General features: G+C 44.8%; 1 protein-coding gene across 2 annotated transcripts; it reads right to left on the minus strand.

Annotated features, from left to right (window-relative positions):
* Positions 1-364: 364 nt before the first annotated feature.
* LOC150055724 (RE1-silencing transcription factor-like) lies at positions 365-23,866 on the minus strand. Of its 2 annotated transcripts, none has more exons than XM_090343531.1 (4): positions 23,763-23,866; positions 19,578-20,496; positions 12,109-12,192; positions 365-3,126 (listed from the first exon to the last, which is right to left on the minus strand). In XM_090343531.1, the coding sequence occupies exons 2-4, from the start codon at positions 20,485-20,487 to the stop codon at positions 1,034-1,036; spliced, it is 3,087 nt and encodes a 1,028-aa protein (XP_090199657.1). In that variant the 5' UTR covers positions 20,488-20,496; positions 23,763-23,866; the 3' UTR covers positions 365-1,033. The 2 variants fall into 2 exon arrangements, with proteins under 2 accessions (XP_090199657.1, XP_090199658.1); XM_090343532.1 differs by lacking the exon at positions 23,763-23,866 and adding an exon at positions 21,920-21,993.
* Between the last annotated feature and the right edge of the window lie 3,164 nt (positions 23,867-27,030).

Genomic DNA, 27,030 nt, shown 5'->3' on the forward strand with positions numbered 1-27,030 from the left:
AAAAAAGGTTCAAAAAAAATCCTAATGGTCAAAATTTGAGATAAAAAAATTGCTCAATATGGAACCTAGTGGTTTATTGCAAAATCAAATTCAACTGTGAAATTACTATGTCCATTCAAAATAAATAACACCTAGTGAAACATTCTGGCATAGATATAAAATACAAAAATCAAAATTAATCAATTTAACCTGCATATTCAGGCTTTATCTGCTCACAAACTTTCACACACTATTATTCTGAAGAAAAAAAAAAAAGCCTCAAAGAAAACAACTGCCCTTCTGCAAACAAGCCTAAAAGCATCCCTCCCCAAAGAGGCAAAAATAAACATGCATATATATATATATACACACACACACACACACACACACACACACACACATATATATGTATAAAGTGTTACTGCTCAACACAAATGCTATTTCTAGAGAAAAAAAACTGCATAGGTTAAAAAAAATGTGCAACATCTTAAGCCATTAAAGCACCCCCCCCAACAAACCCCACCAAAATCAGTTTCATAAAGATGATTAACATATGAACAAGAAATAGTGATCAAAGTTCAGGAAGTAAATACCTTGACTGATACAACATCCACTATTTGGGAGCATTTTTCTTCCATGTAAATACCTTTTTCATCTCTAAAGAAATCTTAAAGTGCTAACTTTACATAAAGCAGGCAAATTCTTCAAGTAATTTGCTAGTAAGCCAATTTTTATCAAGCACAAGAAACTGAAATGAAAGAGAAGACAAAAAAATGACAAGCAGTTGGACAAAGCAACAGAATGCTATATATCATGCTGACTTTCTCACTTCAACAGGCTAAGTATGGCTAAGATTTAGGTATCTGCTTGGTTTCATTAACTCCACTGGATTTGCTAATCAACAGATACACATAAAGTCTTAAGGAAAAGAACGTCACTTAAAAATCAACACTGGTCACTAATTAAAGCAATCTTAAAAAATTTGTCTACTTCCATAAGTGATTTTTTTTTTTAAATGCAAGCTCTTACTAAGAAATGCAACCTAGTCCAAAGTTTACTCTTGCCCTTTAGCTGCCTTTTCAAGGAAGTACACATTAACCAAATGGCGATTGAGGTGTTTGCTGTAATCTTTCTCCTTTCTAAAAGACCGATCACAGAAGATACAAACAAAATCTCCCTCAGCCACTTTCCCTGCCAAAGCTTCCTTTGGACTTTTTGTACTAGTTTCCTGTGGAACAGGCCGAGCTCCGTGTAGTCCAGAGTCATCACTCCCTTCTGACATGTTGTCACTCAGGTCACTTCCATCATGACTGTGGATGCCTTCATCTTCATCCATTTCCTGAGGATCATTTACTGCCACAGTAACAGGAGGTGAAGCCAAAGCTGTTTTGGACACTGCGGGGCATTCTTCCACTGGTGGAAGAAGCAAGGGCTCTTCACCGGCTGGGTCTTTACCAGGGACATTCTCTGTTGTGCTCTGTTCAGTGCTCATTTCCTTCTCACAAGCCACAGCTGAGTCAGTCTGATATTTGTCATCTGAAGTTTCACCACCTGGCATATTCACGTTTTGTTCACTGGATAAAACACTGGTAGATTCCTTGGAAGCAGGAAGATCAGCTGGACTCTTATCTGCCTCTTCCATTCCTTCCTGTGGATGGGCTTCTTCATTTCCTTCGTTTTCAGAGAAGAGTTTGGGGGTTTTTGACTCTTCTACTGCGTTTTCCTTTGGAAGTGGTGGTGATGGTGCTAAGAGATCCTGTGTGCTTGCACTTTCCTTTAGGAGGCGGCTACCTTTAACAGGCACTAAGCCAACTTCAATAAGGACTTGCTCCTGCCTTACCATTTCACTCTGAATGTTGGACTTTTCCTTTTTATTGTCTTTCCTGGGAGATGACCTTTTGGAAACTGCCTCTGTCTGGAAAGGGGTCTCTATGGGATGAAGGAGAGGCTCTGTCTGAGCTGACTCTGGAACAACTTCCATACATTCTGGCTCCAAGGGAGCAGCAGGCTCAGGCGAGGTCACCTCCATCTGATCAGGCTCCCTGGAAAGAGACAATTCCTCCTGAGCCAGTTCCTCCTGAGCCGTCCCCTTCAGAGCCTCCTCTTCCTCCATGTGGGCAGGCTCCAGGGGCAGAGGCAGTTCCTCCTGGGCCACCTCCATGTGGGCAGGCTCCGTGGGCAGAGGCAGTTCCTCCTGGGAGGTCCCCTTCTGACCCACCTCCATGTGGGCAGGATCCTTAAGAGACAGCTCCAGCTGAGTCTCCATTTGAGGAAGCCCCCTTGGGGCGGGATCCCCCTGGGGAATCTCTGTCTCAGCAGGCCCCTCCCGTACAGGCTCCTGAATTGCCTCCTTCAGTGTAGACTTGCTCTTTTTACTTGATTTGTTTTTCTGAGCTTTCTTCTTTGAGCTTCTTTTCATGCAGGTATTTTGTTTTTTGTTGTCCTCCTTCTCCATTTTGCTGTCTCCCTTTGGCATTTCTTGACTATTTTTGGATTTGCTTTCAGCTTTCTTTTTCTTTTTCATCACAGGTTCTTCCTCATTTATAGGATCATGCGAGGAACGAGCTTCCATCTTTCTTTTGCTCTTCTTGGTTTTACAGGATTTTTCCAAATTGTTTCCTGGGTGCACATCCATTTCTTTAGTCTCTGTGGCGGCTTTGCGAGTTCTGGTAGTGACTTGAACGACTGAGACGTTACTAGAAGACTTCTTCTCTTTTTTCTCCACCTTTACAGGTTTTTCATTTTTCTTTCCAGTCACATCTCCCTTTGTTTTTGCCTGCTCTGATTCTGATTTTTCATTGGTAGCATTATTATCAGTCAAGTCAGCCTCTCGTTTTTTGGTTTTCTTTAGTTTCACTTTTGAGACATCCATTGTTTTATTAGGACAAGTAGGATGTTTTGATTTGAAATGATACTGTAAGTTACATTTCTTGGAAGCTGCATAGTCACATACAGGGCAATTGAACTGCCGTGGGTTAACATGGAGCTCTACATGTTTTTTGAAGTTGCTTCTATCTGCTGTTTTGTAATCACAGTGAGGGCAATTAAGAGGTTTAGGCCCATTATGAACCTGTCTTGCGTGGCGGGTAACTTCATGTTGATTAGAGGCCACATAACTGCACTGATCACATTTAAATGGCTTCTCACCTGAAGATGAACAAAAGACCCAAGATTAAAATATACTTCAGAAATATATATATATAAAACTCAGAAATCATAAAATATAAAATAACCACAAAGACAATTTGTTTGTTGAAAAGGCTGGATCATGCACATTACATTTACCATATTTATTTGTATAACTTTTTTTTTTAAATCCCTTAACATTGACTCTCAACTACCCTCTTCAAAAAAGTTCAGGCAGGCACCCGGTGGCTCACGACTGTAATCCTAGCTACTCAAGAGGTGAGAGCTGAGGACCATGGCCAGCCAGGGAACTAAAGTCCCTAAGACTCCAATTAACCACCAGAAAACCAGAAGTGGTGCTGTGGCTCAAGTGGTAGAACACTAGCCTTGAGCTGAAAAGCTCAAGGATAGCATCTAGGCCCAGAGTTCAAGCCCCACAACCCACAAGAAAGAGAAAGAGAGGAAAAAAGAAAGTAGCTGGGAATGTGGCTTAGTCATACAGTGCTTGCCTAGCATGCATGAAAACCCCTGGGTTCGATTCTCAGTAGCACATAAACAGTAAAGGCCAAAAGCAGCTCAGGAGCAGTGCCCAGCCCCTTAGTTTATGGCCCAGGACCAGTTTAAAAAAAAAAAAAAAAAAAAGTTCAAGCTAGGCACTCATGAGCACTAGGAAAAGAAGTGAGGTAAATATAAACTTAGTAGCAAGCTCATCTGGTCTCAGACACTAGGAGAAAACAGTTCAAAAAGCCTTCATGTTCAGGTACACGCATAGAATGGAATCAAATATAATCTTCCCATCTATTTTTAAGGTAAATCTTTGAGAGAAATATCTTTTACTCTGGGCTATATACTCTCAGGCCCAGGGTCCAAAAAAAAAAAATTAGGGTCCAGAAGTTTGGCCTACTGGTAAAGTACTTGCGTAGCATGCACAAAGACCCAGGTTTGATTCCCTGGTAACACATACATACATAGAAAAAAGCCAGGAGTGGTACTGTGGCTCAAGTGGTAGAGCTCTAGTCTCCAAGGACAGTGCTCAGGCTCTAAGCCCAAGCCCAGAACTGGCAAAAAGAAAAAAAAAAAAAGAAAAGAAAAGAAAGGGGAGGGGAGGGAGTGGCAAGGGGGAGGAGAGAAGAATGGTTCCCCAACCCAGAGCTGTTTTACCAAGTTTGTTGTTTATTTTTCTTTTTGGGGGGGGGGGAGGAAATCCAAGGCATTTACTTAGAAAATTAGATTCTTTTCCTCCTCTCATCTCTTCTACACAATGAACAAACCAACTAGTTAATAAATTGAAAATGCCTGCATACAAATAGATATGGTATGTAACATAACCAAACAAAATCACAGATACACATAAAACCAGAACCAGCCCCCACCCCCACACTTAGAAGTGTAATAACACATTCTACCTCAATACATACCCATCTAGATCACATTCTAGCAAATATTACCAAATGGTATCCATACCCCACTGGTCCAATGGAATGCATAGTAGAGAAATGGAAATTGACATTCATGAAAATTTATCTCTCAAACATTCTCAAATTCATTCCACAAAGTTTTCATAAAGACTCAGATATGAAGCAAACCCAGATAGATGTTAAAAGTTTTACACAATTACAAAATGGTCATAAAGGGAAGGGGTGACATTGTCCAAAAAGAAATGTATTCTTTACCTGATTTGTATAACTATAACCCCACGCTTATCACTTCTATAATAACAATATAAAATTTAAGTTAAAAATTTAAGCCAGGGGACCAGAATTTTGGCCTATAGGTAGAATGCTTGCCAAGCATGCATAAAGATCCAGGTTTGAATCCTCAGTACCACATACCAAAAAAAAAAAAAGCAGGAAATGGTGCTGTGGCTCAAGTAGTAGGGCTCTAGTCTTGAGAAAGCCCAAGAACAGTACTTAGGCCCTGAGTTCAAGCCCCAGGACTGGGCCAAGCCTGGGAATGTGGCTTAGTGGGAGAGTGATTGCCTAACAGCATGAATCCCTGGGTTCAATTCTTCAGTACCATATAAACAGAAAATGCTGGAATGATGCTGTAGCTCAAGGGGTAGAGTGCTAGCCTTGAACAAAAGAAGTTCAGAGACAATGCCAGGCCCTGAGTTTAAGCCTCAAGACTGTACCCAGGGGAAAAAAAAATTAAGCCAGACACCAATGGCTCACACCTATAATCCTAGCTACTGAGGAGACTGAGATCCAAAGACCTCAATTCAAATCCAACCCAGGCAGGAAAGTCTGAGATACTCTTATCTCCAATAAATTATTTAGAAAAAACTGGAAGGGGCACTGTAGCACAAGGGGTAAGAGTGTCAGCCTTGAGCTGAAAAGCCCAAGCCCAGACTTCAACCCACAGGGGGAGAAAAAAAGGCATAAATCACAAAAGGAAAAACTAATCCAAGCCAGCAGGTGGCTCATGCCTGTAATCCTAGCTACTCAAGAGGCTGAGGTCTAAGGATTGGGCTTTAAAGCCAGCTTGGGCACTGAAGTCTATAAGATTCCAATCTCTAATTAACCACCAGAAAACCAGAAGTGGCTCTGTGGCTCAAATGGTAGAGCAGTAGTCTTGAGCTGAAGAGTTCAGAGACAGTGCACAGGCCCAGAGTTCAAGTCCTACAATTGATTTAAATAAATAAACAAATCTTATCCAGCCAAGCATTAGTAGTTCATGCCTATAATCCAAGTTACTAAAAGCTAAGATCTGAGGACCATGGTATGAAGCTAGATGAGGCAAAAAGTCCCTAAGTCTCTTCTATCCAGTTAACCACTAAAAAAGTGGAGCAATGACTCAAGTAGTGTAACAATAGCCTTGTGACTAACAAAAGACAGCACCAGCGCCAGGGCCGGGAGTTAAAGCCTGTTCTTGCACCAAAGAAAAAATTCATCCAAATATGTGAGACATGTTTCTGACCATGTCAGAAACAGGATAGTTTCAAACAAGACTTACTGACAAATGTACTAAGGAGACTGAGGCAAGAGGATCACTAAGCTCAAGGCCAGTCTTTGGCAAATCTTTGTTTGTGGGTCACTCGTCCTGAGTGTTGTCCCTGAGCTCTTCAGCTCAAGGCTACTATCCTACCCCTTCAGCCACAGGGCTACTTCTGGTTTTCTTGTGGTTAACTGGAGGTAAGAGTCTCACAAACTTTGGACTTCAGTGCCCAGGCTGACTTTGAACCATGACCCTCAGATCTCAGCCTCCTGAGTAGTTAGGGTTACAGGTATGAGCTAAGTGCCTGGCTTGGCAAGACCTTCTCTTTTCAAGTGCAAAAAGTTTGGGGCCGGGAGTTTGGTCTAGTGGTAGGGTGCTTCCCTAGCATGCATGAAGACCCAGGTTCGATTCCTCGGTACCTTATACATAGAAAAAAAGCCAGGAGTAGTGTTGTGGCTCAAGTGGTAGAGCTCTAGCCTTGAGAACAAACCCAAGGACAGGCTCAGGCTCTGAGCATGAGGCCAGGACAGAAAAAAAGTTTTCAAAAGGCTAGAGATGCAGCTCAGTGTAGAACACTTGCCTAGCATGTATGAGGTCCTGTGTTCAACCATCAGTACTGAGAAAGGAAGGAAAGATCTTTTTCCATAGACTGTCTAGAAGATGTTGAGCTCTACAATTTGCTTAGTATAAGACTCTAAGAGCTTCCTAGGTCTCAATTTCTTCATCTACAGAATACTTTCTAAGTGCTATACACTGTAAATAATTTGAACTATGTATAGCAATTAGCATAGAGAAAGTAGCCAATATGCAAACCCCATAACTGCCCACTTTTGGAACTAATTGGTACTGCCTTGTAGGTAAAGTAAAAGAGAAGAGTAAGAATTTACTGCTGCTCCTACATAAACCCTACCTCTGAGTAAATAAATACCTCAATACATGGACTGTACATGTTAATGAGGATATATGTTAATAACAAATATTAAAACATAAAGCATTTTACTACTTCTACTGAATAAGGGGATCTACACAGCAAGCATAAAGGAAGGTAGAAGCCTCCATACCTAAGAAGCAATCAAGGCTTTTTGTTTAAAAGTATTGGCATGATTTACTTGTGCCATTAAACTTCTCCCTTAACTTGTGCTTTGTTGCAATAAATCTTGGTTATAGTAGAATATGTGCTTATCCAAGTTTTCTGACTAGTACCTAACAGAATATATAGTTTTGCCTTTTCCTATTATATTAATGGTTACCTATGTTTCCCACCTTTATAACAGATAGTGAAGGTTGTCTTTTTCATTTTTCCCAAGTTAATAGTAACATGTTAGTGAAGCCAAAAAGGGAAAGATTTTCACAAGCTTTACATATCCTTCAGAACAGTTCACAAAGGATTTGTGCTCAAATCCAGTATCCACTATGAGGTACGTGCACAGATCCAGAACTACTTAACTAAATAGAGTAAGAGGGGTCTGCTGGGCATACTGGCACATGCCCATAATCCCAGAACTCAGAGAGGCTGTACAGCACAACCTTGTCTCAAAAATGAAGCAGATATTCAATTTGAAAAAGAGAGAGAGAAGCCGGGGATTTGGCCTAGTGGTAGAGTGTTTGCCTAGCATGCATAAAGACCCAGGCTCAATTCCTCAGTACCACATATACATAGAAAAAGCCAGAAATGGTGCTATGGCTCAAGTGGTAGATCTCTAACCTTGAGAAAGTCCAAGGACAGTGCTCAAGCCCTGATTTCAAGGCCCACGACTGGCAAAAAAAAAAAGGGGGGGGGGTGGGGAGAAACACTACACATCAACCCAAGTACCAGTGGTTCACGCTTACAATTTTAGATAATCAGGCAAGGCAGGAAAGTCCACAGACTCTTTATCTCCAATTAATCACCAGAAAAACTTAAATGGACTAATGTCTCAAAGTGGTAGAGCACTCAGCAATTAAAAGTTTACTAATAGGAGTTATTTTAAGAAGAATTATTATTTTAAGAGTATTTTGGGCCAGGAGTTTGGCCTAGTAGTAGAGTGCTTGCCTAACACACGCAGAGTCAGGTTCGATTCCTCAGTACTACATACATACATAGAAAAAAAGCCAAAAGTGGTGCTGAGGCTCAAGTGGTAGAGCTCTAGCCTTGAGAAAACTCAAGGCAGTGCTCAGGCTCTGAGCCCAAGCCCAGGACTGGCAAAAAAAAAAAAAAAAAAGTTGTTGTTTTTTTTTCAAGAGATTGGAAATGTGGTTTAGTGGTACAGTGCCTGCCCAGCATGCATGAAGCCCTACGTTCACTTCCTTACTATCACCTCAATAGAAAAAAAGCTCACGGACCGTGGGTAGACCCTAAGAGCAAGTGCTAGGACTGGCCCAAAAAAAAACTTCAAGCCAGGTGTCAGTGGCTCACACCTGTAATCCTAACTACTGAGGAGGCTGAGAATGACCAATGTTATTTCATTTAAACTGTCATATTAAAATGTCTAGAATGGGGCCAGGAGTTTGGCATTGGTGGTAGAGCACTTGCCTAACATGCACAAAGACCCGGGTTTGATTCCTTGGCACCACATACGTAGGAGAAAAAAAAAAAAAAAAAGCCAGAAGTGGTGCTGAAGTTCAAGTAGTAGAGCGCTAGCCTTGAGAAAGTCCAGAAGACAGTCCTCAGAGTCCTCAGGCCCTGAGCTCAATCCCAGGACTGGCAAAAAAAAAAGTCTAGAATATTTTTAGAATGTTCTTGTTTTTGTCAGTCATAGGGTTTGAACTATGGGCCGAGACGCTGTCCCTGAGCTCTTCAGCTCAATGCTAGCGCTCTACTACTTTGAACCACACTGCTACTTCCTAGAATGCATTTATTTTTAAATTTAACAGATCCTAATCTCCCCCAAAAACAAGACAGACTGAGCAACACAGAAAACACCCCAGGCAAGGCCACAACCCAGAAAGATACAACTCATCTCACTTTATTGCAAATGTTGTTGGAAAATTCTGTCCAAATGGACTTTATTGGACGGTAGACACCAACAGGAGGAGGGGGTTGGACTAACAAAGGAGGGCTGAATAGGGATGAATACAGGCAGAAACTATTGTCTCCATGTATGAACAGAACAGTGCAATTTGTTGAAATTGTTTTAAGGAGATAAAGGAAGTGATAGAGGGGGTACAGTTGTCCTAAATGCAGAGTATATATGAAAATACCACAAGGTACACACTCCTTCTATAACTAATATATGCTAATTAAAAGAGAAACACATGGCCAGCAGTTTGGCCTTGTGGTAGACTGCTTGCATAACATGCACAAAGACCTGGGTTCAATTCCTTGGTACCACAGCTGGAAGTGGTGTTGTGGCTCAAGTGGTAGAGCTCTAGCCTTGAGAAAGCCCAAGGACAGTGTTCAGGCCCTGAGTTCAAGTCCAGGACTGGCAAAAAATAAACAAAATATTAATTAGGGGCCAGGAATTTGGCCTATTGGCACAGTGCTTGCCTAGCATGCATGAAGAAGACCCAGGTCTGATTCCTCAGTACTGCACACATAGAAAAAGCCGGAAGTGGTGCTAAGGCTCAAGTGGTAGAGCTCTAGCCCTGAGAAAGTCCAAGGACAGTATTCAGGCTCTGAGCTCAGGCCCAGGACTGGCAAAAAATAAAAAATAAAAATAAAATAATTCATTAATTAAAAGAGAAACATTTGGGCCCGGAACATGGTCTAATGGTAGAGTGCTTGCCTAGAATTCACGAAGCCTAGGTTTGATTCCTAGGTACCACATTCATAGAAAAAGCTGAAAGAGGTGCTATGGCTCAAGTATCTAGTATAGCGCTAGCCTTGAGAAAGCACAAGGCCGGTGCCTAGGCCCGAGTTCAAGACCCAGGACTGGCAAAAAAAAAAAAAAAAAAAAGAGAGACAGACAGACAGAAGACATCTGAGGTATATACAAGAATAAAAGTATCATAAAAGCTATTATTTCTATAATTTTTAAAAATGCTGAGTTTGGCCTAGTGCTAAGAGTGCTTGCCTAGCATGCACAAAGACCCAGATTTGATTCCTTGGTACCACATACATAGAAAAAGCCAGAAGTGGTGCTATGACTCAAGTGGCAGAGCTCTAGCCTTGAGCAAAAAATGTTCGAGGACAGTGCCCAGGCCCTAGGTTCAAGTCCCAGGACTGGCAAAAAAAAAAAAAAAAAAAAAAAAAAAAGTGCTGAGAGTTCAACACTTACACACAAAACAGGCCAACCAATTTTATGTCCTGTTTGTGACATCCAATAAAACACAATGGGTCCAGGGCCAGAAGTTTGGCATAGTAGGAAAGTGCTTGCCTAGCATACATGAAGACCTAGGTTCCATTCCTAGGTGCCACATATATAGAAAAAGCCAAAAATAGTGCTGTGGTTCAAGTAGTAGAGCTCTAGCCTTGAGAAGCTCAAGGACAGTGCACAGGCCCTGAATGCATGCCTCAGGACTGGCAAAAATAAACAAACAAATAAGTAAATTACAATGGGTCTGCTCTCCCAATACAATGCACTGTGGTTACAATGTCACCCAACTACACCAGTCTTCTGAACCACATATGAACACAGTTGGTGAAAGTGGGAAGTAGGAAAATATGGAGATGAGTCTTCTCATTTTAACTTTAGACTACTTATCCTCCCTGAGCATGTGTGCTTAACTATAAAGATAGTTATCGTTATGATATTAAAGACAACAATTACAAATTTTCAATACCAAGTATATGGACAATAAATAGTAGGTACTTTTAGTTATAATGAGACTTAAAAATGATAATGAGCCAGACGTAGTGGCTCTTGTCTGTAATCCTAGCTACTCAGGAAGCTGAGATCTGAGGATCAAGATTCAAAGAAAGCCCAGGCACTAAAAACAGTGAGACTCTTATCTCCAATTAACCACTACAAAATGGGAAGTGGTGTTGTGGCTCCAGGGGTAGGGAAGTAGCCTTGAGCTGAAGCGCTCAGGGACAGTGCCCAGGCCCAGAGTTCAAGTCCCACAACTGACCCAAAAATTAAATAACAAAAAGGTTTCCTGTGTCTCTAGTTTTGTTGTTGTTGTGGGGCTTGAACTCTGGGCCTAGGCACTGTCCCTGAGCTCTTCAGCTCAAGGCTACCTATCACCCTCTCCCTGGGCCTGGGTGTTGTCCCTAGACTCTTCAGCTCAAAGCTACTGCTCTACCCCTGTAGCCACTAGCCACAGGGCCACTTCCAGTTTTCTTATGGTTAACTAGAAATAAGAGTCTCAGGATCTTTAGTGCCTGGGCTGGCTTTGAACTCATATCTTCAGATCTCAACCTCCTGAGTAGCTAGGATTACAGGCATGAGCCACCGCACACAGCTGTTTTTCTATTCTTTGCTTTGTTTTTGCAGTGCTAGAGATCTTTGCACATAGTAAGCAATTGGTCATCACAGTGCTAACTGTGCAGATGCAACCCAGGCCATGTTGATAGCTGTACCTAATAAGGGTAGGGGGCCTCCAAGGTACCCTTTGGAGAATGCTCTCAGGAAAGCACTTAACAATGAAGTGAAATTTAGTGGCACAACTGTTTAAGCTCAAGAAATTCAGAAGGAATACCTTTCAAACAAGCTAGACAAGTAGGTCGTTCCTGGAGCTCAAGGTAGTTAGAGAATGGGCTAAGGAGGAAGGGTTGCACAGAGGTAAGGAACAGAATAGGTTTGTTATATGGGCCCACATTGGCCTGAAACTTTGTATATAGTCCAAGATGATCTCCATCTCCTCATTCCTCCTTGCCTCAGCAACCTAAATGCTTAGATTAGTAGTGGAATGTCAGCCCTGGTAACAACTTGCATGTAAATATAGCTCTACATTAATATGCTTAGTATTTTTAATGTTTCAAAATTACACTGAAAATAAGGCATGAATGAATGGTTCAGCTCCAGACATAGAACTTCTTAGGCTACAGCTGTAGATCAGTGGTAGACAGCATGTATCACATGTACACAGGCATGGGCTCAATCCCCAGCACCACCAAAAACAGGGAGGGAGGGAGGTAATTAAGGAAGGAGGCACTTACTTCATAATGGACAGTTTACAACAAAAATAGAGTCACAATTTATTACCAACCTGAATGAGTACGCATGTGTCTGGTTAGATGAGTCTTCTGAGAACTTGAATATGGACAAAGTTCACATTTATATGGGCGTTCTCCTGCAAAAAGATTATTAACAATGTATAAATTTGGGGTTTTTTTTTTACAGGGGGGCCAGTCCTGGGGCTTGAACTCAGAGCCTGAACACAGTCTTTGGGTTTTCCTCAAGGCTAGTGCTCTACCACCTGAGCCACAGCACCACTTCCGGCTTTTTTCAGTGTATGTGGTACCGAGGAATAGAACCCAGAGCCTAGTGCACGCTAGGGAAGCATTCTACCACTAGGCCAAACTCCCAGCCCCAGCATAATTTTTTTAAGCCCCAATAATATAACAGTAATCAGTACAGTGACCACTTTTTAACAAAATTACTCTTTTTCTTATCTCTGACAGAACAAGATTTGGAGGGTTAGTTTGTTGTGTAGGTACTAGGCCTTGAACTCAGGGCTTCTCATGCAGGTTTTTCACTCGTACCTAGCTCTCCACCATTTAAGTCATACCTCCACAACAGGCTTTCTGCTAATAAATTGGAGATAAGTCCAGACTGACCACAAACCTCTCCTATATCAGCCTGCTGAGAAGCAAGGATTATAGGCTTGAGACACTAAAGCCTCCAGACCCTGTCCTTTACAAAGAAATGAACAAACGATAGCAGGGGTGGTAGTTCATGCCTATAATCACAGAGGCAGATTCAAAGCCAGCCCAGACTGCTTTGCCAGCAAGACCCCTTTTTTCTTTTTTATCCTTTGGTGTGGAGGGTGCTAGTATTGGGGATTTGAACTCAGGGTCTCCCAATATTACTTGGATTTTGGCTTAGCTTTTTGATTTCTTCCATTCAAAGCTGGCATTTTATTACCAATTAAATTACACTTCATTTTTGATTTTTACTGGTGTTAACATGACATGAGGCTCAGACTCTTCTGCCTGTGCTGACTTTGAATTAGACCTCAGATCTCCACCTCCTGAAAAGGATTGAAGATGTGAGGTACCAGCACCCAGTTTGGAGACCCTCTTTTGAAAATAAAGCAGAATAAATGATTTACTTTAGAATTTACATAACTACATATGTGCAACTCTGATGACATTACTAGCTTTCTAAATTCTTTGTCCTATTTTCACTGAGATGCTATTTTCACAGTATTCAGGAGGGTTTGTTTTTGTTTTGTCCTTGTGGAGTTTTTTTTTTTCCTGAGATGGGGCTTTCATCTCAAGATCCTCCTGCCTCAGCCTCCAGAATAAAAAGCACACCTGCATGACCTCGAATCAGGCTTTAAGGAATACTTTAACTAGAATTCCCTGTATAAGAAAAATCTTGGCTAAGGATACATCATGTGACTTGAACTCAGGGCACTATCCCCAAACTCTTGCTCAAAGCTGGCACTCTTATCACTTTGAGCCACACAGCTTCACTTCTGGTTTTCTGCTGGCTAATTGGACAGGAGAATCTCACAGTCTTTCCTACCTTGGCTGGCTTTGAATTATATAATCCTCAGATCTCTGCCTCCTGACTGCTAGGGTTACAGGCATGAGCCAGCAGTGCCTAGCCTAGGGCAAGGAACTTCATTCAAACTCCAACAGCAAAAAATAAAAATGTTTACAAAGCGGGGGAGGAAAGCAGGCTGGGAATGTGCCTTAATGGTGTAGTGCTTGCATAGCATGAAGCCCTGAGTTTTTCTTTAGTACCACATAAACAGAAAAGAACAGAAGTGGCACTGTGGTTCAAGTGGTAGAGCTCTAATCTTGAGCAGAGAGAGGCTCAGGGACAGGGCAAAAAAAATAAATAAATGTTTCCTGATGCTATCATTTTGAGCAATTTTTTAGCCTTATAAACCATGAATAAGGAAGAAGCTGGGCGTGGTGGTATATACTCTAGACACCATCATATATCAACAAAGATGTCTTAAGAATGGTGATGAGGGCCAGCAAGCTTTGCCTAGTGGTAGAGTGCTTGCCTAGCATGCACGAAACCCTGAGTTCAATTCCTCAATACCACATACACAGAAAAAGCCAGAAGCGTAGCTGTGGCTCAAGTGGTAGAGCTCTAGCCTTGAGAAAGTTCAGGGACAGTATCCAGGCCTTGAGTTCAAGCCCATGACTGGCAAAAACTTAAAAAAAAAAAAAAAATATATATATATATATATATATATATATATATATATGACGAGCCAAAGCATTTCCCACAATCATTCCAGGATAATTAGTGGGTAGTCTACTTCAAGTGGTAGAGTGCTAGCCTTGAGCAAAAGAAGCTAGAAACTCTTCAGGGGTTATTAAATGACCCATTTTTTGGAATCTATTAGTGAAAAAAAATTGAATAAACAATAGCTGTAAGGCTCGGAGTGTGGCTTAGGGGCAGAGTGCTTGCCTAGCATGCATGAAACCATATAAACAGAAAAAAAAAAAAAAAAAAAAAACAGAAAAAAACAAATGTCACTGTGGCTTAAGTGGTAGAGCACTATAAGCAGAGCCCAAGCCCTGAGTTCAAGCCCCACGATGTGCAAAAAAATGCAAAAAGAATAACTGCTAGGGTAATAGAGTGGAGGCTGATGATGAAAGGCTTCTACACACTAAGAATAAAGACCCTGGCTCACTAGGCATAGGTGGCTTACGCCTATAATCCTAGCTACTCAGGAAACTGAGATCTAAGGATCACAGACAAACTCCATTTCAAGGCTTTTCCAGTCCATGAGACGATACTCAGATCCAAAATAAGTGGGAAACAGAGCTGTGGCTCAAATGGCAGAGTGCTAGCTTTAAACATAAAGAGGCTCAAGTGGTAGAGCGCTAGCCTTGAGAAAGTCAAAGACAGTGCTCAGACCCTGAGGTCAATCCAGGACTAGCCAAAAAAAAAAAAAAAAAAGAGGGGCGGGAGTTTGGCCTAGTGGTAGAGTGCTTTGTCTAGCATGCATGAAGACCGGGGTACTATTTCTCAGTACTACATTCTAGAAAAAAAGCAGGAAGTGGTGCTGAGGCTCAAGTGGTAGAGCTCTAGCCTTGAGAAGGTCCAAGGACAGTGCTCAGGCCCTGAGCTCAAGCCCAGGACTGGCAAAAAAAATAAACAAACATAAAATCTCAGGGATAGACCCAGAACCTAAGTTCAAGCCTCAGGACTTCAAAAAACAAAAAAAACAGCCAGGCATGGGGGCTCACACCTGTAATCCTGGCTACTCAGGACGCTGAGATCTGAGGATCCACTGCTCAAAGTCAAAGCCGGCCCAGAAACTAAAAAGTCTATGAGACTCTTATCTCCAATTAATTACCAGAAAATGGGAAGTGGCAATGTGGCTCAAGGGGTAGGGCAGCAGCCTTGAGCTAAAGAGCTCAGGGACAGTGCCCAGGCCCAGAATTCAAGTCCCACAGTCAACTCCCCAAAACCCCCCAAACCCCCCCCAAAAAAATCTGTAATCCTAGCTGCTCAGGAGGCTTGAGATCTGAAGATCACAGTTCAAAGCCAATCCAGTAAGGAAAAGCCCACTGAGACTATTATCTTCAATTTACCATGAAACAGACAGAAATGGAGGTGAGGCTCACATGGCGGAGTACTAGCCCTGAGTGAAAAAAGAAAAGGGATATGGGGCTGGGAGCATGGCTTATCAGGACAGTACCCAGACCCTGAGTTCAAACCCCAATACCAGCACCAAAAATGAAAACCAAGCCTGGGTGGAGGGGGAAGGAAAGTGAGAGAAAAACATGGAATGGGGTATCAATGTTCAAGAAGTAATGTACACACTACCTGAGAAATTTAACTATAACCCCTCTATATATTACCCAGACAATTGAAAAACAGAAAACAAAACCCTGAGAGGAGAAACAAAGAATATGGTTGAAGGTAAATAATGTCTACATGTAAAATGGGAATGCACATACTAGAGCTGAAACCATGAGCTGGGACAATAGCTTATTTTGATTATCCTTTTAATCGGTGTAGGGTTTGGTACCATTCCTGATATTGATACTTTGTGTCTTCTCTTTTGTTCATCTGAACTCTGGGCCTTATTACACTTACTAGACAAGCACTCCAAATTTTTCAGTTTTAATTAGCTTATACCAGCTGTACAAATGGAATTTAATGGTTAATTTTCATATATGCATACGATGTATACAATCTCACCATTTCTATCCTTTCCCTTATTACGCCCCCTTCCTCAAACAGTATCATCAGATTTCACTGTTCTATTTTCATATATGTGAACATACTCAGACCATATCTCCACCTCATTCACTCACCCCCTGGTACTAACTCCCAACCACCACCGAGTGATTAACAGCTGTCAGTGCAGTTCTTACATTATCGTCATGCACATTAATTTGAAGGATATTTCAAAGTTATTTACACTCTATCTTTCTTTTTCACTCTCCCCAACCTTCCCAGGTTTGACCGATTTGCATGTTTTTGATTTTTGCTGGTCCTTGGATTTTTTGCAGATCTGGGCCTAGACACTGTCCCTGAGCTTTTGTGTTCAAAGCTGGCACTCTACCACTTGAGCCACAGCTCCACTTCCAGCTTTTTTGATAGCTTAATGGAGGTAAGACTCTTACAGAGCTGGGAATGTAAGCTTAGTGGTAGAGTGCTTGCCTCATTGTGCATGAAACCCTGGGTTGGATTCCTTAGTACCATATAAATAGAAAAGGCAAGGGGTGGTGCTGTGACTCAGCGGCAGAATGCTAGTCTTGAGCAAATAAACCCAGGAACAGTAACCAGGCCCTGAGTTCAAGCCCCAGGACTGACCAAAAAAAAAAAAAGAAGAAAAGCAAAAAGAATCTTACAGACATTCCTGCGAAAGATAGCTTCAAACTTCAGTCATCAGGTCTCAGCCTCCTGAGTAGCTAGGATTATAAGCAAGAGCCACCAGCACCAGGCTCCTTCCATTTAAACGGTCTGTGGTTAGTCATGATCTATACATATGTACTTGTCCATGATTATGAACATCTCATTTTAAGGCTAGCTTCTACAGGAGAGAAAAAACACACTATTCAACTATTTTTTTTTCTTTTTGGTCGTGGGACTTGAACTCTCGGCCTGGGTGCTATCCCTGAACTCTTCAGCTCAAGGCTACTGCCCTACCCCTTGAGCCACATTACCACTTCTGGTTTTCTGGTTATTAATTAGATGTAAGAGTGACTTTTTAGTGCTGGAGCTGGCTTCGAACTGTGATCTTCAGATCTCAGCCTCCTGAGTGGCTAGGAATACCGACTTGACTTTTTTTTTTTTTTTTTACCAGACTTGGATCTTGAACTCAGGGCCTGACGATTGTCTTTGAGCTTTCTGAAGACTTCACTTTTACCACTAACTACAGCATCCCTTCCAGCTTTTTCTGTGTATGTGGTACTGACTGAAGAATTAAACCCAGGGCTTCGTGCATGCTAGGCAAGCACTCTACCACTAGGCCACACACCTAGCCCCACTGTTTGACTTCTTGAGCATGGCTTATTTTACTCACTATTTGCTTCTCCAATTGCATCCACTTTCCTTCATATAACATATTTCCCTTTTTCCTTATAATTTTTTCATATACTTAAAGGAAATTCTAAATGGTTTCCTTTTGGTGCCAAGGCTAGACCCTAGGGCCAGAGGCATGTGGTCTCCAGTTGAGCTCCACCCTCTAATAAGCCTCAATTCTTGGCAGATTTATACTTATGGACTATCTAGATCCTCTTAACCTGTATGCATTGGAATACATTAAACATAATTGTTTCTTGTCTGAAAAGGGTTCTATTTTCCACAGGTATGCTTTCTTAGGAAACTGGCTTCAATTGGTGGCAATTCCACTCATCTTTTCCAAGCTAACTTCTCACATTTAATGAGAAAGACATGTTATTCCACTTAGAGACTATGCGACCAGTCAAGTGTTTTAAAGCTTGACAGCTCACTTAAATGAATTATATAAGATTTATCATTGGGTTTTCCTTTTGGTCTAAGTTCTCAATTCCACAGGGAAACTACAGTACACATTAGCTGTGGTCCTTGTCACACAGGAACTTAAAAAAGCAGTCAAAGAGGCTGGGAGCATGGCCTAGTGGTAGAGTGCTTGCCTACCATGCACAAAGATTCAATTCCTCGGTATCACGCTCACAGAAAAAGCCAGAAGTAGCATTGTGCCTCAATTGGCACGCTAGTCTTGAGCAAAATGTGTTCAAGGCCCTGAGTTTTAAAAAAAGGAAAGTTATTTCTTTTCTCTTTTGTTTCTTATCCACCTTATGGTTTATCCCCTGTTGTTACTGTATCTGAGTTTGTTCGCCTGATGCATTGTATATAAGTTTATTTGAATCGGGGAAGGGAAAAAACAAGAGACAAAAGACAAAGGGTAAACCAATGTAACAATAGTCACAAGACAATATGTTGGAAATGAACTTTATAACTTGGGAGGGGTTGGGAAGAGGGAAAATGGGAGAAAAACATGGGAAGGAGTAACAATGTTAGAGAAGTAATGCACTCATTACCTAATACTTTAACTGTTAACCCTGTATACATCGCCTGACAATTTAAAAAGAGAAAAGAAAGGCAGTCAAAGGATCATGAAGCTCTAATAACACAAGATGTACTTGAAGTGCACTAGTAAGATGTCTTCTGGTAGCCTTGCATATAATCCAGGCTACTTAAGGCTAAGGTGTGGCACCAAACAGCAAGAAAGGGCTTATCTCCAATTTACCACAAAAGAACTATGGCTCAAATGGTAGAGTGCCAGCACTCAGCAAAAAATATATAATTATAATAATAATTAAAAAATCAGGGACAGGGGCCGGGAGTTTGGCCTAGTGGTAGAGTGCTTGCCTAGCATACATGAAGACCCAGGTTCGATTCCTCAGTACCACATACGTAGAAAAAGCCGGAAGTGATACTGTGGCTCAAGTGCTAGAGTTCTACCCTTGAGAAAGCCCAAGGATGGTGCTCAGGCCCTGAGTTCAAGGCCCAGGACTGGCCAAAAAAAAAAACCAAAAAACAAAAATCAGGGACAGCTCCTAGGACCTGAGTTCAAGACCCAGAACTGAAAAGGAAGATTTCCTGTGTCTGTTCTTGTTTCTAAGTTGGTACTGTGGGGCTAGATTCTCAGTTCAAGGGCTGGTGCCCAACCACTTGAGTCACACCTCAAGTTTCAGTCTTTTAGCTGGGTAACTGTAAATCAGAGTCTCCCAGATTTGTCGGCCAACCCTGACTTCAAATCTCAATTCTCAGCCTCCTGAGTAGCTAGGATCACCAGCATGAGCCACCGAGGCCAGGCCTCTTGACGCTGTTCTTTGAAATAAAGTCAGTGCACTCCATGGTTCATTTCTTCACTGCATGCCCAACCATATGGTATGTTCTACTCTGTGAAACAAATGAAGCACAAAGGGGTGCAACTTCACCACGATAGCAAGTAAGGGAACCCAGACTCTTCCAAGCACTACTTCAGTAACGCTGGCTAGTAATCAGGAGTGTACAACTTAATGGACTAAGAACTTCCCTTACCTGTGTGAGTCCGAACATGTTGGACATAATTGTTTTTTCTGTCGGAAAAGTAGTTGCACTTGCCACATGTGTACACTTTCCTTGGGAAATGGTTTCTTAAGTGTTTCCTCCAGTGATACTCGCTTACTGTCGTGTAAGTACAAATGATGCACTTGTAGACTCGCTCATTATCCCCAGCCCGGGTGTGGTGTTTCAAGTGTGCAGTATAGTGATCATATCGATTGGTATTATAGCCACAGCGGTCACAACGAATGGGGCCCTTGGAGAAATCGCCCTCTTCCGGAGTGGAAGAGCCAGATTCCCTGGCTTTGGCTTGCTTCTCGGCACTTTCTTCCACAAAAAACTTCTTGGCACTGTGAACTCTGATGTGGTGCACAAACTGCTCCTCGGATTCTGCTTCATACTGGCATGGCTTACAGCGGAAGGGTTTGCTCTTTGAGTTCTTGCATTTGTCCTCTGCTCCAGGTGTTTCAGGAGGAAGCTCTTTAGTGGAGCTGTAGACTTCGGGGGCAGCTGACGAGGCCTCAAAACCAGGCTGTGGCTCTGCACTACTGAGCTCCACACTTCTCAGTTCCATGCTTCCTAGCCCATCAGCTCCCCCTTTCATTTCAGCAGATTCCTCAAGTCCTTCCCCAAGTCCTTCTCCATCACTATCTGAAAAATTGTTATCCCCAACAGGCATCAATTCTGCCATCTGTCTCTCTTCCCCAACCAGATAATCACAGCAGCTGCCATTTACTTCCCCTGTTAAGGCGACGTTTGCTAACATGATAAGCTGAGGGGCGGCCAGCTCAGCTTTGGAGAGGTCATGCAAGTCATACATGTCGTTAGTTAAGGCCATGCCCATGTTGCCACTGCCGCTGAACAGACCTCCTCCTCCAGAAGACTGGCCCATCACTTGGGTAGCCATAACTGCACTCTGAATGAAGAACAAACAAAAGAGCACCTGTTAAAAACCAACTCTAAGAGGAAAGTTAGAGCATCATTCAGGCTTCACGTGATCTAAAACAACTGATTTTTGGACACAGTCTCTAACATGCAATGACATGCATTAAGTGCTAACAACAAACCTGGGGACCATTCCTAAGACTGAGGTGATCAAGATGCAGGACAGGCTGGGCACTGGTGGCTCACCCCGGTAATCCTAGCTACTCAGGAGACTAAGATCCAAAGATGAAGGTTCAAAGCCAGACTGGGCAGGAAAGTCCCTGGGATTCAACTAATCACAGAAAAAGCCAGAAATGATCCTGTGGCTCTGGCTCAAGTGGTATACAGTTAGCCTTGAGCAAAAGGAGTCCAGGACAGAGTCCAAGTCCATAATTCAGGCTCAGGACTGGGCCCCCAAAAGAAATCAAAAGAGTAAGATTGTGCCTCAAAAAGCCATATAAGCTGGGTGCTGGAGACTCTCTCTGTAATCTTAGCTACTCAGGAGGCTAAGATCTGAAGATCCCTGTTCACAACCCATGCTGGGCAGTAAAGTCTGTGAGACTTTCATCTCCATTAAACTACCAAAAAGGAGAAAGTCGATGTGTAACTCAAGTAATAGAGCAGTAGCCTTGAGCTAAAGAAACTCAGGGACAACACCCAATCCCTTAGTTCAAGCCTCAGGACAGGCACACACACAAACACAAAAAAAGGAACTTTATTTAAACCAGGCAAAAGCTGGAGGTGATGGCTCACACTAGTAATCCTAGCTACTCAGGAGGCTGAGATGTGAGGGATCAAAGTTCAAAGACAGCCCAGGCACAAAAGGACTTGAGACTCCAATCTCCAATTAACCTCTAGAAAATGGGATGTGGGGTTTAGCTCAAGAGTAGGGTGGTAGCCTTGAGCTGAAGAGCTCAGGGACAGCGCCCAGGCCGGGTTCAAGCCCCATGACCCCAAAAAAAATAAAATAAACCAGGCAAGATCCCACCTGTAATCCTAACTACTATAGAGACTGAAATCAGAAGATCTTGATTGCAACCTAACCAAGGCAGAAAAGGCAACAAGATTCCCATTTTCAATTAACCACCAAAAAGCCAGAAAGGAGTTGAGACTCCAGTAATAAGAGTACCAACTCTGAGCAAGAATAGCTGAGGGACAGTGCCCAGGCCCCCCAGTACAAGCATTAAGATGGTGAGACATACAGATGTTAATTCTCATTCTCTTCACTGAAATCACTCACAAAATAAATCCCTCATCTACAAAAAATATCTTACCACTTGTTTAACATAACTATCAAGTAGGTCTACCAATGTCTTGCAAGTGCTCAAAATATTTCTTAAAGGTGTGTGTGGGGGGGTGTTCTTTATTTTTATACAAACTAAATTTCTAATGTAAAACCAGAGAAGTAAACAGACCTTCTACTTTTGTCCTTCAACAGTGCAGTGATAGGAACATGAAAGCCTGGGAAATCACAAACGATTTTTTGCCCAAGGTAGGTAAAGTTAGTAGTCTGGAAGAAAATATGTAAAAACTGCTCAATTTAGTTGAATCTCTTAAGAACTGGACTAACTACCAACAAAGAACAAACTACTGGGTAAAGCACTTCACCCCTCAATTTTTGATGGCACCCCAAATCTAAAAGACAATTTAAAAAAAAAGATTATTGCAAAAGTCTATTCAAAATAAAGAGGTTACTTTTTTCCTAACACCCCCAATTAAATCCTACAACTCCACAAGCCAATCAGCAACTTTCGGCATTGTGTTCGTCTTGGCCTAGTTGGCTAGTGGAAGCCATTACAAGATCACCTTCTTGAAAACAAGTTGGGTTTTCTAATCGTCTCAACCAAGTTACTCCCCAGCCGAAGAGGTGCTACTTCTCAAACTCGGCCTCCTCTTGCAAATCGGAAAAAGAAACACATTGGGAGGTACCCCCAACATAAGAAGCCGAAAACACAAAAGGCGATGCGTTTCACCCACGCGTAGAGCGCCAGCCCGTTTACTGAGGCGCACCAACCAAAGTTGGAGCCGAATGCCATCACAGACCACGGTGCGGGCCGTCCCACCGCCGCCCGGCCCAGGGCACCGAAAGCGGCCCCGACCTGCACCTTCTCGGAGCCCCAGCCCTCCGCGCACTTCCCCTCCGCGCGATTTTAGCTTTTCTCGGGAAGACGGGCCAGCCCGGCCCCCAAGGCCAACGTGCGGCACCAAATTCCTCCGTTCTCCGCCGCCCGCGCCGGCCTCGGCGGCGGCATTCCGAGCTCCACTCGGCATTCGGCCATTTTCTCCAAATACCCAGCACAAAGCAGCTCTTTGGAGCTCGGGCGCTCCCGCTTCCTCTCCGCTCGGCCCGCGCCCGGCACGCAGTCACCCACAACTCGAGGAGCCGCCCCACGCCGTCCCGTCGCTCCTCCCCGGCCCCCCAACACCGCCAGCCGGCACGGAGGGGGAGGGGGAGCGACACCTCGGCGCGCCGCCCGCTCAACACCGACCCCGCAGCCCCCTCCCGGGGCCCGCGTCCGGGAAGAGACGCAAAGTTACCGAGTGGTTAAGGGGTCCGAGATCCGCCGAACGCCGGGGCTTCCCGACCTCCGCCGAGGCTCGGCGGCGCCCCCACGAGGCGTCGGGCCCCGCTGGCCCCGGGGAGCCCCACGCGGGCCGCCCCCGCACCCCGGAAGTTTGCGAACTTCGCTCCCCCACAGCGCCCGGCCGGACGCGGGCCCCGGCCCGGGCAGCGCCGCCCAAATCGCTGTCCAGCCCGCGGGGGACTCCGCCCGCGCCCCGGGGCTGACTCAACGCGCCCGGCCGCGCGCCGCTCGGCGCCTTCCGGCCGGGGGCACCGACTGGGGGAGGGGGCGCGGGGCGCAGCGAGACTGGGGGAGGGGGGGGCGATCCACGAGCAAGTTTCAGGACTGGGGCCTCGAGCAGCTCCACTCTCTGCCTCCGAGGTCGCGATCCGGAGACCCGTGCGGCCCGCGCCCAGGCGGCGGAGGCCTGGCCTCGGCTGGGGAGGGGTCCCCGCGACGGGCTGCGCCCCGCCGACACCCCCGGCCCAGCCCCCGGCCCGCCGCGCTGTAACCCGATCCCGCCCGCCCCCGTCGGGCGCGGCAGCACCGCCGCCGCCGCTGTATCTGCAAATCAGCCCTGGACAGCGCCTCGCGCCGCGTCCTTCCGCGCCCTCCCCTCCCTCGCGCCGCCGCCGCCGCCGCCGCCGCGGGCCCTCCCCCACCCCGGCGGCCCCCGGCCTCGCGCGCGCCTCACCGGCCTTCCTCGGCTCCCTGGGGCGCGCGGGGCCTGCGCCGCCGCTCCCGCTCCGACTACTTTTCTTTGTTGCTGGAGTTTCGGGAGAGAGGAGAAAAGTTAGGAGTCCGGGCCGTCCGGGAGCGCGAAGGCCCCGGACTGAGAAAACACAGCCTGCTCAAGCCTCCGGCCCTCGATCTGCCGTCCCAGCCGCCGCCGCCGACCGGGTCTCGGGCCCGGGGCCTTGGCGGCGCTCGGTCTGCAGTTGCGCCGCGAGCTCGCGGGAGCCGCACATTCCAGCACAGGACGCTGCGCCGCGCACCCGGCCCGCGTCGCCGCCGCCGCCGCTGCCGCCGCCCGCCGGACACGCCTCCCGCCGCCCGCGCGCGCCCGCGGCCACGCCCCCTCCGTCGCCCGCGCGCGTGACCGCTAGGCGCGCCCCGCCCCTCGGGGCAGGGGCGTGGTCCGGCGGTCAGTGGGGCTGGGGGCGCGCCGGGGTGGGGCGAGGAGGGAGGTGGCAGGGTGGGAGACCCGCCTAATCCTCCTGCCCCAGGTCATTAAAGGGGCGGGGCACACACTTCCTCAATTTCTTTTATAAACCGACAAAAAAAAAAAAATGCTGCCTTTAGACCTGGCTGAGTGCAGAATAGAGTTGTTACTAACTGTGCAGCGCGGGGCGCCGCCGGCTCAAGCCTGCCACCCTAGCTGCTCCGAGGCCAGGAGCCAAGGATCTCGGTTCAAAGCCTGCAAGGGAAGAAAAGTCCTTGAGACAATCCATTAACCAACAACAACAACAACAAAAAAGCCTCAGGGAGCCCCAGGCAGGACCTTTTGAATTCTCCATCCTTCACTACCCTTAGTTGGTTTTTAAGCTACAGTAAAACACCTTCTAATTTTATTTTTTTTATTTATTTTTTTTGCCAGTCCTGGGCTTGAGCTCAGGGCCTGAGCCCTGTCCTTGGACTTTCTCAAGGCTAGAGCTCTACCACTTGAGCCTCAGCACCACTTTCTGGCTTTTTTCTAGGTATGTGGTACCAAGGAATCGAACCCCGGTCTTTGTGCATGCTAGGCAAGTACTCTACCACTAGGCCAAACTCCTGGCCCCCGCCTTCTAAGTTTCAATGGGGAAAATTAAATCATCTTGAGAGTTGGAAGACGAAAACGTATCCACAAACAGGTTTATGCCTTTCAACAGAATATAGATAACGTTTCATTCTATTCTAAAGAGGTTAGAATAAAGATTAAGAGGAACCAGCACCATGGGCAATGACTCATTTTGCAACCTAGCCCTCAGGAGGCTGAGACAGGAAGAGGATCACCCATGAAACCTTGTATAAAAGGGGGGGGGGCGGCAGGAGCGAGGCCTAGGGGTAGAGTGCTTGCCTAGCATGCACGAAGCCCTGGGTTCGAGTCCCCAGAACCCCATACACAGAAAAAGCCAGAAGTGGTGCTGTGGCTCAAGTGGCAGAGCGCTAGCCTAGAGCAAAAAAGTGTCCAAGGACAGTGCCCATACCCTGAGTTCAAGCCCCAGCACTGGCAGAAAAAAAAAAAATCACAGCCAACTGTCGTGACCCACATAAATTGACATGCTGAATTGAATTGAAACCTCTTTGTAGAATTAAAGAGAATTTAAGAGTAAATTTATTAAAAAAAAAAAACTAATTCCTTAGATGTGGCTTTATATGCTGGAAAAATCCTTATTTTGATGGAGGAATTATTCTGAAATTACAGGGGCAAGGATGGTAGTGGCTGACGTGGGACTGTTAGGTTGGAGACTGGACTGACTTCTATATTCTTTTGTGTATGGGGCAGGGGCTAGTCCTGGGACTTGAACTCAAGGCCTAGGTACTGTCACTGAGCCCCTCTGTGCTCAAGGCTAGCACTTTACCGATGGTGCCACATCATCATTTCTGGCTTTTCTGTGTATGTGGTACTGAGGAATACGAACCCAAGGCTTCATGCATGCTAGGCAAGCATTCTACCACTAAGCCACATTCCATGTCAACTTCTATATCTGTAAAGCACGGTAACCATACTTGATGCCTGCCTGGCATATAGTAATTCACAGGGTTGAGGAGGTCAGAGAATCAAGGATTTCATCTGCTTTCACCTGAAATATTGTTTAGCCCACCTTGGATACCTTTCCTAAAATAGAGTTGCAAACCTAAGGCCTATAGCTCACATCTGTAATCCTCACAACTCTGCCGGCAGAAATCTGAGGATTGTGGTTGGAAGCCAAGCTAGGGAAGGAAGGTCTGTGAAACTCTTATTTCCAGCTACGCTCGGATATGTCCAAAGTGGAGCTCTAGCTTGTAATAACCTGGCAGGCTTAGCTGCCAAGTTGTTTTTGTTTTTGTAAAAATGCTTAACCTGCTCCACCACTAGCGAGTGGTGACGACCACCTGTGTGTGGTCTCATCTTTGTGGTTATTGACTGTGGATGTCATAAGGTAACGTCATATAGTGACTACCACCTGCGGGTGGTGTTTGCCTTTAAAAGCTCAGCCCCACTGAAGGTCCGGGCTGCTCTTTTATCAGCCCAAAGGTGGAGAGTAGATACTGCCACGCTATTAAACTGACTCCTAGCTCCATTCGCTGAGTGCTGATGACTCTATTGCTGGGGGGGGTTGGGAACCCCAAAAACGGGTGGAATATTACATAGCTCAAGTGGTAGAATGTCAGCCTTGAGTGAAAACCCTAAGAGACTATGGCTAGGCCCTACTAAAAGCCAAAAAAAAAAAAAAAAGGTGCTGGTGGTTTATACCTATAATCCTAGCTACTCTAGATGCTGAGGTGTGAGGATCAAGTTCAGAGCCACCCAGGGCAGGAAAGTCCATGACACTCTTACCTCCAATTTCTCATCAAAAAGCTGGAAATGAAGCTGTGGCTCAAGTAGTACAGAGCTATATTTTTTTTCTTTTTGCCAGTCATGGGCCTTAACCTCAGGGCCTGAGCACTGTCCTTGAGCTTTCTTAAAGCTAGTGCTCTACCACTTGAGCTTCCAGCTTTTTCTGTGTATGTGGTACCAAGGAATTGAACCCAGGGCCTCATGCATGCTAGGCAAGCACTCTACCACTAGGCCACACTCCCAGCCCTAGAATGCTAGCTTTGAGAACAAAGAAGGAAGGAGTGAGACAGACAGACAGAGAGAGAGAGAGAGAGAGAGAGAGAGAGAGAGAGAGAGAGAGAGAGAGAGAGAGAGAGAGAGAGAGAGAGAGAGAGATCTCAGCGATAGAGCTCAGGCCTTGATTTCAAGCCCCAGGACTAGCACACAAAAGAAAAATAATCTG

This window comes from Megascapheus bottae, chromosome 13 (assembly GCF_031878675.1).
Source record: "Megascapheus bottae isolate mThoBot1 chromosome 13, mThoBot2.hap1, whole genome shotgun sequence".
In the NCBI taxonomy this organism is placed as follows: Eukaryota; Metazoa; Chordata; class Mammalia; order Rodentia; family Geomyidae; genus Megascapheus; species Megascapheus bottae.